Below are 12,639 nucleotides of genomic sequence, written 5' to 3'. Positions count from 1 at the left end.
AAAAATCAAATAAAAAAATCAAGAGTTTTTTTTTTTCTTGGGATTTTGGTTTCTTATACTATACTAACAAAACCATGACATTTTATGTGTTAAGTGTAAATTACAAAATTTGACTCATTTGGAATTTTCAAAAAAAAAAAAAATTTACAAATTTTTTCTTTCAAATGGAAAATTTAAAATAGAATTTTAAATTGAATTGTTGTTGTAATATCACAATACACATACGCACATACAATATACATTTTACGTTATGTTTGAACATCGGAAATGAGTCAACATTTTATTTTGTAAAAAATTTTCAATGAAAATAAAAATAAATTTGTAATGAATAGCTTCTGCTATTAATCAATATGCTTAAAAAATATTTAGATTTAAAAAAATTAAAAATTCGGAAATCATTCCGAATCGGAAGGTCTTTTTAAATGCAATGGATTGTAGATATTTACTTGTATAATATGAATTAATCTTATAAATACAACATGAATCAGTAGAATGGTATTGCATTTTAAATATTTTTTTTTTATTATTAATTTTAATTTGAACTACAATATCTTTAATAATTGTTATACAATTGTAAAATTTGTCAAGATTATTTAAAAAGTCAAATTTTTATATTTCATTATTCTGGAATGAACAGGTAGCCTTATAGAAGCTAATCTCTAGATCGAATGGTGTTTATAAGTCTAAGACGCCAACGTTTTTCCTAATGCGTCTACAGTAAGCAACCAGGCATCTTCCACTACGAAATTTTCCTGTACTTACAAATCTTAAGACACCATTTAGTGTTACATCATAGACTAGATTTTGGGATGCGTTTTGTTTAGCTACTGGTTTCCTACTTCTAAATATTTAATCCAATTTGGCCTGTTTTTCTCTTCAAGAATATACCAAAGAAGTTTAAAAGTGCGTTCTTTCAAAAATCCTAAAAATAAAATAGTTTTTATTAAAATTCAAGCATAGACGTATACATATATAAAAAAACCAAAGGAAATAGATCTCCTATAAAGATAAAATCATGTCATTTAAAGAATAAAAATTCAATTGAACTTTAATTTTTTTTTTACAAAAGAATTTGCTGAATAACAAGCATTAAAATATTTAAATTATATTGAAAGAACCTACTATTTTAAGTACACAGTTTCCGCCTTAGTAACTCTTCTTAATTGTGGCCGTGTATAACAACAAAAATAAATATTTCAAAATTATTGAGTGAATTACAAATATATTTCAAACATGATAAAACAATAATTAATTAATGTCAGACATTTATAATTTAAAAATAGAAAAATAATCCATTTCTTCCGGAATTGTAACAATAAAAATTTTTCCATTTGATTTAAATTTTTTTTTTTTGATTTCAATTCAAATGAAGTCTAAAAATATAAATAATTTTTTTTTGTAAATGAAAAAATAAAAAAAAAAGTGTCATAATCCTTATGGCCTTAAGCGATGATCTCCAAAAATTTATTAAATAAAAAATATTGTTTACGTCAATATTATTTGACGTATATAGATAATTGATTTAAATTATCAATTCAAATTTATCTGACATAAGTTTATCATCTTATTGTCATGTAATTTTTGAGAAGAGAAAAAGTCAATATAAAATATTGAATAACATTAAAATTAAAACAATCATGTACAAATAAGGATTTGACGTTTTTTTTTTGTATTTTTTTGCTAAAGTAGATCACAAATGAAATAAATTTTAAAATATGGAAAAATTTAATAATTTTTCTCTTACAATTGTTGTGGTTTCCATGTTATTTTTATAGTTTGAGAAACAATTTTAAAAAATGAGTAGTTCAAATTGCAAAATCATTTAAAAATTGATTATGAATATTTTAAAATTGTGATGGAGAATAAATATTAGGGTATCATGATTGGCAATAAATTGAATTTCCAGGAAAATCCATGTGAACAGAAAGATTTCTAAGAAATTGAATTTTTTATGGAGAATAAGAAATAAATTATCGATTGGTTCAGTTATTAGTATATTCAAAACAATGTTGAAACCCCTTTTCAAATTATAAATTTCGATTACATTCTAAAGTTAGCTACATTTATTTTGAAATTTTCGTTGAACAGATCTATAGTTATATGGACAAAAATAATAATTACATAATCATACATAAATTCGCCTGTTATTATGCAATTTTTTCATTTTTTAAATTCATTACAAATTTGCAATTCAATTACACTATTGATTAAGACAATGTTCAATCTTCACGATTTATTTTTCATTACGAAATTGAGTTCATTTTGATCGTGATTGATCACACTATATTGATCGATTATATCGAATGTTAATGGATTTAATATCGCAGTATTCAATTAAGTTTTGAAATATAATTAAAATAACATTAAAATATTTTCTTGTTCTCATTGACATGACGATTTTAATCTAATTTTTGACGATTAAAATTTATGACTTAAATTAAGAAAAATATAATTTATGCATACATGCACAAATCAATAAAATATATTAAAATTTTCTATACATATATATTTTATTATATTAATAAATTTTCTTAACTTGTAATATATTGTGAATTTATTAATTGTAGACTGAGTATTTCAATATAAAAATATTTGCATTCATTAATTAACATTATCTGTAAAAATTATATTAGAGTACGATCGATTAGTATATAGAGTGTGATCGATTAAAAAGAACAAGTAACAGGAATATGTACTTTTCCTCTTAATTTTAAAAATAAATAAAATTCACGAGAATAATGACAATGACGTATTTGATCTATCAATTAATTTATCACAAATCAATTCAGAATTTTCGAATATTTTATCTAGTGATGACGAAATAATGTAATTAAATATTGATTTATATCGTAATGATTAAATAACCTTCATGTTTGCTTCTTTATCCTGTTTTTCTACAAAAATCTTTAATGATATATATATTCACAAATCAATACGCTCAGTAATAAGTTAGTATGTAATTATGCATTAAAATTGCAACTTTTCCGCTAAAAACCTTATAATTATTCATATTGTGGTTTTTATCATAATTAACAATAATTGTACTAAATAAATGAAAATAATGCAGAATTAAGCTATAAAATTAAGTTGCGATTAACATTATATAGTTTAAAATACTTATAGAAATAACGATAACCAGCAAAAATATAACAGTTGAATAAGAATAAACTTTAATATTTAATTTAAAGAAAAAACTATGGGAGGCTAGTCATCAGCTTAATGAACAATCTAAAAAGTTAATTCTAAAGAGTCAAGAGGAAGGTCCCAATTTTCCCAAGTAGAAAAAGGAAGAGTTAGATATGCAAAAAACTAAACTGTTCTTTCAAAATTTCCAAATTGATTTTATATTAGAAAAATTTTGAAATTTTAAAAAGAAAAAATTAAAAAAAAAGAATTAAATTTAATTCAAAATTTGAGAGAATAAGAGAGAAAAAAAAATAATAATTTTGAATAAATTCTCTCGTTTTAGAACAGTAAATAATAGAGCGCGCCATTTTTTTTTTGCCATTTTAAAAACATAACTTTGCAGAATTAGGCAACAGACAGCAAAAAAATATTAACTACAAGAGAAATGTCAATAAATTTTTTTATATTAAAGAAACAGAAAAAAAAAAATAAACTATTTTTTATACTCATTTATTTTTGCATAAAATTCAAATTCGCTCATTTTTTTTTGGAAACAAACAAATCTATATTCTTTTTGTCAGCATATTACTGTCAAAATTGTGTCTCTTATGTATGGATGTGTATGTTTTGCACATATTTTTTAATATTGAATAATTTTTTTGTTAATATTATCTTGTTTCGTTTCGTTTTTTTTAATTAATGCAATTAAAAATCATAAAAATCATTAAAAAACCATAAGATATTTCATGTTTTTTTTAATTTAAATTTTATAATTATTTTATTTTTTTATTTTATTTCTAGGTAAGAACACAGGACAATTAATTAATCGTAAAACAATAAAAATGATAAAAAAAATCGTAAGTTTTTAACTTTAATTTTTTTTAACAAGTTATATAACAATATAAACACAAATGTATAAGTGTATATACATATAATATGAATATATAATAATAATTTTTTATAAGAAATTAAGTGAGCAGTTACCGCAAATTTTTGTAACCCTTAACAATATTTTGTATAATAAAAAATATTGTAAATTGTTAAAAAAAAATAATTATATTACATATTCTTCCTTAAATATTAAATAACGTGTTTATAATAATAGGTAATTGTACATTTTTACACAGATTAAATAATTTTATAACATACTATTTGTAAAATTAATTTATTATTACATTATATAAATTATTAACGAACACTTAATATATATTTTTTTTGATTAAAATATTTAATATTTTTATTACATAAACAATTTAATTTGCAGTATGTTCCAGAATTTCAAGTTCTACTTAATTACATACTTTGTTTCATTTATGTTATTAACATTCTCTTACCTATACATACTTTATTTATATTCATATACATAGTCATATATGTGTATATGTATACGTGTGTATGAGCATATTTAACTTATATATAAACAATAATGCAGTTAAGTTCGAATTAATCTATCAATTTTCTAGAATGAAGCTGTACACTGAATAGATAAACACATAAGATTATTATGTTTGGCTTACAATTACTATTTTCTATAAATAATAAATAATTTCAGCAAGAAGAATACTTCTTGGTTTCGAAAATTTTAGGAATATATAATATTTAAAATACAATTCAGCTTATGAGTTATAATTGCTGAATTATGTAATAGTACAGTTTTAATGAAATTTTGATATTATAATGCATATACAATTCAGCTTGTGAGTGATAATTGCTGAATAGTGTAATAATAAAGTATTAATGCAACTTTGATGTTATAATTCAGATATCATTCACCTTATGAGTTTTATTTGCTGAATTGTGTAATAATATAGTATTAATGCAGTTTTGATATTATAATAAACATACAATTCAGCTTATGAGTGATAATTGCTGAATTATGTAATAATACGGTATTAATGCAACTTTGATATTGTAATGCACATACAATTCAGCCTATGAGTGATAATTGCTGAATCAAATAAAAGTAAATTTCATTTCAAAAAAAAAAAAAAAACAAAAATTAAGCCCGTATATTGATTGAAGGGACCCATGTGATAGCTATATAATTATAGCATTCATCGCATTATATTTAAAAAATTAAAATTTATTAAAATATTTAAAATTAACAATTTTTTTTCCTTTTAACAATGAAAAATTTTCAAGTTATGTTTTATTGCTTCGAATTTTTTCAACATTTAGAACAAAAATTTATCAAGGTTTTCAAGTTTAAATGCTTTAAAAATAATTAAAAAAAAAGAGCAAGAAAAAGATAAAAAAAAATTTTTTCATATCAAGTTTTAATTTAAATCAAAAAACAAAAAAAAAATATATAAAAAATCCAATATTTTGCCAATGGCGGCTTTAAACAGAAATCTTGAGTAGCATTTAAACATATAAGATTGCGTTTGCGTTTTAAAAAATTATGTTGATTCCTTTGTTTCATATATGCTACACAACATTATATTGGCGCGGGTATTATTTAGGTAGAGCTTAAAATATACTATTTTTCATATTCATAAACTTATACTCTTGCTACCTATTATATACAGTAGGTATATAAGTATATCAGACATTTAAGCTTTTTAAATCTTGATAACCAGCTTATATTGTAACAAGTAAAATAGGTACTTATTATGTATATATCAGTAAATCAATGAAATTTCAATGTATATCACAATTAGTTTTATATATAAGAGTAATTTTGTTCTGGTTTTAGAACAATTCAAGCTTAATGATTTAGTTTATCTTATATAATAATGTTGTAGTATAGAGGGCAGATAAAAATCATATAAAGCGGTAAATATACGCGCTCAAAACTTATTAATTGTTATACTTACTTGGCGTACATTGTACAACATACGAGTATGCTTGTGGATTGAAAATTCTATTATTTCACGTTCATTTTTTTTTATATTTTGTTAAAGTTATTTACAATTAAATCAAGGTTTTCAAGTTTTTTTTTCTCTTATAGTTTTTCATGTTTTTTTTTTTTATTTTTACAATTTTTCTTGATTATTTTCTTGTTTTATTGCTTTTTCTTATTATTTAGTCGCTTTTAAGTTTAGATTTGACAAGAAAGACAACAATAACTAAAACATTTAATTTTTTAAACAAAGAAATCAACTCACGATTCTTCTTAAATTATTAAGATATCGTAATAATGAAAATATTAAATATTTTTAAAGAACGAAAAAAATAAATGAGGAAAACTTAAAAAGCAAAAAAAAAAGAAAAATAAAATTGAGGTGTGATAATTTTTGCCCGTTTTGCCAATAAAAATTAAATAAAATTTATTATATTTTTTTTTTTTATATTATGGCAACATTTTTTTAACTTTTAATTTAATTTTCGTTTTTTTATTTTATTCTAGTAGAATTTATTAATCGTTTTTTAACACAATAAATTTTATTTATTTATTAATTTTTGTTTTTGTTTGTTTCTTTTAATATTTTGCTCAATTATTGACAGTTGAATATAACGTATAATACAAATTTTGTATAACAGTTTGTGTATATGCAAGTATACGTTATTTACATTTATGTAAATTAATGGCATTTAAAAATTTTTAATTCTTCTATTGTAATTGTTGAAATTTATGAATTTTTTATTTAAATGAAAAAAATGTTTTTTTTTTTAATTTTAAAATTTAATACTCTAATACTTTATCTCTGGAGTTTTGAAAGTCATTATGCAAATGACAAGTAGAACGAAAATTATTATAATTTTTAAATTTTTATAATTCTTTTGATTTTGTATAGTAATACAAGAAAACAGTTTTATATAAAAGAATTTCCGAAAATATTTTACAGTTAAATTTTAAAGTAGAAGTATAACAAATCTTTGTATATAACTTAAAATATTGTAATACAAAAATTTCGTAATATATGGTATATCTTCCAATGTCAAAGAAATTTTTATGCTAAATAAATATGTTTGTTCCACAAAGATTATACTTATAGTTTAGCTCCAGATTTAGCTCCAGGCATTGCTATACTGTACTGCGTTACACAATTACTACAATTTTATAAAATATCATAATACTACAATTTTGAAGTTGACGGTATATGCTATTTTTGCGATGTCATAGGTCATGTTTATGCTTTTTCGAAAAATTAAAATTTCGATATTTCAAATAAAAAAAAAATGGAAATATTTCGGATTACATTGTAAAAATTAAAATTTTTTTTGTTTTCTTATACTAACTGTAAATTTTCACAGCTAGTAAATTTTCTTACTAAGTGTCATTTCATTAAAAAATATAATTATTTATTTTAACTTACCAATTTAATCGTTGAATTCAAACATTACATTAAAACTATTTTTTGATTCCCCTAAAAATATGCAATTTTTTTTTAAATTTTCGTAATTAGTTTTATTTTGACAGCTATTGTAATTATATTTAATAAAAAAAAGTAGATAATAATTCTTAGGGGTTTTCGTTTGTCCATACTTCGTTAAAAGTTCTATATTTGAACTCCAATCGCTATAAAACCACGGCATGAAAGGGTATATAAAAATTTTAGCTTCTAATGGTTACAGTCTTCAAATAATGAAACTTCTAAATAATGAGTCGTTTGAACATGACATTTTCATTATTATAAAAATTAAAATTCCGAAATCTTAAAATTATTAAATTATAAAAAAAAACATCTAATGCGGCAGTGAAAAAAATCAAACTAGATTTTTGCGCTACGTTTCTGACACTTCTTTATTAGAGAATGAATTTCCGAACGCACTTTGTGTTTGAGAGGTGATACGTGAGCGAGGCTTTTTTCTATTATCATATTTTGAAATTTAACGAAAGTAATTTCCGAATGATCTATGTTTTCAATGTGTATAGCGTACAATTCGCGAACATGACTTAACGAAAAAAAACCCTTGATTTTTAAAGAACAATTTTTAAATTTCTTATTATGTTTGCTCAAATAAAAAGTGCTATACATTGAATCAATACATTCATCTGGGAATTTTATTAAATTTAATAATTTTCAATAATTGATTAATTTTTTTTTTGTAATCTTATTACGAGCACGTGTCTACAATAGGCTCATAATTAGTTACACGTGTAAATGATTAAGTTTCTTTAAATTTAATAATTTTAAAATCAAATTGATATTTTCGGCTTAAAATAAATGCAAGTCATTCCAAAAAAAAAAATTTTTTTACATTTAAATTCACAGTATTCACAATATTCAATACAAAAATATGCCATGGCGATGGCAACAAGAAAAAAAAATTTTGTTAAAAATTTTTTTAAACAGGAATGAAATTCAATGAAAATTTATTTTTGTGGTAAAAAAAATTTTCATAAAAATTAAATTTTAATAATAAAATTAATAAATAAACAAAATGATTCAATCTGAGCCATTCTGAATTTTGTCTGAAATATGATTTTGTTTTTTTTTCTCTGATTTTATCAAGTTCATTCGTACCAAATATCATTGTAAGCTTTAATCAAGCTATCCGGTGTACCATTTCAAAATTTTTACGTCATACATAATTATCATTTATATTTATATGTCTTCCATCTTGTATATTTAATTTTTAATCCAAAAGACATTGTTTGGCTATGTTGTTATGTAATAAAATTTGGTTGTTTTAGTAAACCATGAAAGAAATTGCTGATTTCTTAGAAAAAATTTCTTAAATTTTATTGAATGATTTTTATAATTTTATTATTAATTTTCTTTAAATCAAAAATATTCTATTAATAACATATAAAATAAAATGTCATTATTTATTACGCTATTAAATATGCTTGTATGTATGTATATGCATATATATCTATATTTAATTATTAAAAATAAAACAGAAAAAAAAATTAAATCAATTCCTAGAAATTAATTAAAATCTAAAAAATTTAAAAACTTGAAAATTACAGCAGCCAAGAAATTGTATCAAGTTCAGATCAATTATATATGAAAGTGAATTGACTCATATAGGAAGTTAAATTTTGCCGAAACATTTGAAATCTTGCTTAAATATGACATTTTTCAATAATATATTAAATATGTACATGTACTTGAATTGTGTGGTGAGTTTTGTCAATTTTTCAGAAGAAAATTGATTAGTTGTGTTTAGTCTTTTGTTTTTTTGGGAAGCGGAAGTTTTTTTGCTCAAAATTTTGATTGCGTACAATATTTTAATTAAAACTTCAAAAATTTTAATTAGAATTGTATAACAACATAGTTGTTATACACATATGATGAATATGAAAAGTGATTAGCAAATCAAAAAATTCCAAATTGTTTTCTTTAAAAAAAAAAATTCTTCATTTTACTCGAATACCAAAATTATATTAAGTAATAAATAATTGTTGCCTATTTTTAGGATCAGAAAAACAAATAGCACAAAATTAAATTTTTTTGAATTTTGCAATGCGATTACTTTCAAACAGAAGAACGCGAAGAAAATTAATTTTCCGACAAAATTCGCAGACGACGGTCAACAGATTGAAAAAAATAACCTTATTTTTTCAAATTTTATTGGAAATGTGCTGATAAAAATTTAAAAAATTAAATTGCACTTTAAAATAAGGCTTGAAATTAAATAATTAATGCTTGCTAATTGCATTTGGAATTATTAAAAATTCGGGTTCTGTTATAAAACATTATTCATTAAAATGTGATTGCACATACATTAAATACGATTTGTTCAATCGTAAGGTTTATTATTACTCTAAGGTATTAATAGACCTTACAATTAAACAAAACCATCTGCATTTTAGTTCTAAATTTGAACACTTAAATTAAGTCAACTGCACCTTTTTTGTATTTTAGAAAGAGGTTTAAAATTTAAAATTAGATATTTTTCATGTTAAATTTTTATGAAATTTCAAAGTAGTATAACAATTGATAGCAAGTTAATTTTGAAATGCCTTAATAATGTATAACACATTTCGCTCTTCTATAATTTCTATTCTCTTCTTACAATCTACTTATTTCAATTCACAGTTCACAATTTCAATTACAAAAAATTCAATTCAAAATCATAACTCACGTGCATCAAATTGCTCACACGTTATTTTTTATATTAACAATTTTATTTACTGTCCTATAAACACGTAAATAAAATTTGATTAAATGTAAAATAAAAAATTTAATTATACCAACGGAAATTATATTGTTATACAGATCATATATTAGAAAATTTATTTCCCGTATAATTAATGTATATAACGATATTTACTAAAATAAAATTTTTTGATCTATTAATAAACTTGGAATTTCCAATATTTTGTTTGCTTCCTTGGAAAATAATACCTCACAACAATTACGACATTAAAATCATAGTTTTTTTTTTTACTCTGCAAAACTTTATATACACGCATGCACATATTTTGTAATTAATGACTCAGTTGCATCTCAATTATAGAGCCAAACTAGGTATAAGTAAGTAAAATTGAATTTGACATGCAATTTTTTCTCTCTAAATATTTTTTTATTTTGTTAGTACTGAATTAAGTGACTCAGATTATAATGTAGGTTTATGATGTAAATATGGAAAATTTTATTTAATATAACAAAATAAATAGGTGGATTTTTTTTCCACAAAATTAATTTTTTATATTATTATACACATATACATACATATATTATATTTTTGATTTAAAATTGACTTGAATTATTTGATGCTACTGTTTTGAATACAATCACTGTATAATAATTATATGCATATGAAAGTATGTTTGAATATAAGCATGTATAACAATAAATTTTGTAGGGGTGCACAACTTTTTGTTAATTTTCAATTATGAAGGTTATTTTTTGTTTTTTTTTTTTTATTTTTGTTTTTCATTTACATTAAGATGAAGTCATATATGCAACATCTCTCCACATTTCATATTATAACAATAAAAGTTTTAAATTAAAAAATTAATGTTTTAGAAAAAGTGAAATGAGAAAAAAAAAATTTTCTTAATTTTAATTGTTTATATTAATAATTATATATAAATTAACATACAATAGACTTTTAATATTTTCTGAGAAATTCTATACAAAGTATGTATATTCTTATAAAATTTGAATTATTAAAATTTTCCGTGATATTCCAATGATTTTCTGATACATAGAGATGTGAGGTACATATAATATAAATTCAGTTGTATAATAGAATATTATGATATTATTAATAGAAAAATCGGTTTGTATAACAGTTTTACTATTTACCTTTTTTAATGATTTTCTATTTGATTTCTTATAACTATTGCGCTACATTATTCTATATCCGAAGGGGAAAATTTGAATTTTTCTAAAATATTAAGTATTATAATATCATGTATCCAGCTCTCTATTAATTCTTTATGTTTCGTTTGAAGCTCCAATCAAATACTATTAAAATTCCTGTCCAGCTTTCACATAATCACATCCATTACTGAACAAAAGTTGGTAAATTTCTTGTTCTCTAACCTATGATATGCAATGCTATATTTGCACTCACTAATGACTCACCTTGTATATTAAGGTTAGAAACGAAGTCGGGCGTCGCAGTCAAATAAACTTTTTTTTATAAAATATCAAATTATAAAAGTAAAAATCTTTAGAATTATTTTTCTATGTGCCCACATCTCTATTAGAATTAAATAAATTGTGCGTTAAATATACTTATAATTGCCAACTTTTTATATAAATAAAAATTTCAGGTGTTTAAAGTGTTATACAAATTAAATTAAATGTGTAGGCATAAAGTACCACGTCCCACCTGTTAAGATTTCTTTGAAATTTTTTTTTTTGTTGAAATATTAGAAATCATAATTTAATTATTTTTTTGTAATTTTACAATAAAAAAATATTTTTTTTAATAATAAAAAAAAATTATTTTTCTAGTATTCGCGTATATTTCTTAATAAATTTTTAAATATTAAAATTATTTGTTTATTTTGAAAGATTATTATTAGAAAATTAAGTTTATTTTATAATTTTTATAGTTTAGAACATATATACGAGCATTCAAAGAAAAGAACAAGGAAATTCTTGTTGTTTAGTCTACAAAACTAGACTAATTTAAATATGCGAAATAATACAGAAAGATTTATGTGACATCACACATATGACGCGTTCAAGTTTTAGCCATTATCAGATAATCTGTAAATTTTAACGTAAATTAAGAATTTAACTGCTGTAAAATATTATAATAAAATTTTTCATTTCATATTAGAATCATTATTATTCAATAAAAATATCATCTTCTTTTAAACATTTTCATTATTAACATAAAATCAAACAAAACTAATACATTCAGCCATCTTGATCGACCATCTCAACCAAACGCACGTCATAAAGGAAATATTCATTCAAAATAATAATTTTACATTTACAATTTATGAATTAAATAGAAATTTTTTAATAATATTGTTCTATTTTTAATTCATTAATAAATATTTAATAGTTATTTAATAAATTTTCGTCATTGCTTGCATCATTTATCAATAAAGAAATCAATGACATCTTTAACAGAATTTTTATTAAAAACGTAAATGCATAATTATCAATTATAATTAAAAAAAAAAATTATAATTATTTATTTACAACCTGA

The 12,639-nt window shown here is 21.5% G+C and overlaps 1 protein-coding gene across 2 annotated transcripts in view; it reads left to right on the top strand.

Annotated features, from left to right (window-relative positions):
* The window catches only part of LOC129613974 (DNA-binding protein D-ETS-4), a 62,670-nt gene that overhangs the window by 28,708 nt on the left and 21,323 nt on the right, over window positions 1-12,639 (top strand). Inside the window, exon 1 of one of the 2 annotated variants that reach the window (XM_055528330.1) lies at window positions 3,935-3,983. The exons of the other annotated variant lie outside the window; for it this stretch is intronic. Coding sequence (XP_055384305.1) covers window positions 3,969-3,983 — 15 coding nt within the window. The 5' untranslated portion in view covers window positions 3,935-3,968. Of the gene's footprint in view, window positions 1-3,934; window positions 3,984-12,639 lie in introns of those variants that run through there. 2 annotated transcript variants of the gene reach the window in all.

This window comes from Condylostylus longicornis, unplaced genomic scaffold (genome assembly GCF_029603195.1).
Source record: "Condylostylus longicornis isolate FDR11 unplaced genomic scaffold, ASM2960319v2 ptg000098l, whole genome shotgun sequence".
NCBI lineage: Eukaryota > Metazoa > Arthropoda > Insecta > Diptera > Dolichopodidae > Condylostylus > Condylostylus longicornis.
Note: the sequence above shows the minus strand (reverse complement) of the source record. Positions and strands in the feature narration are given on the sequence as shown.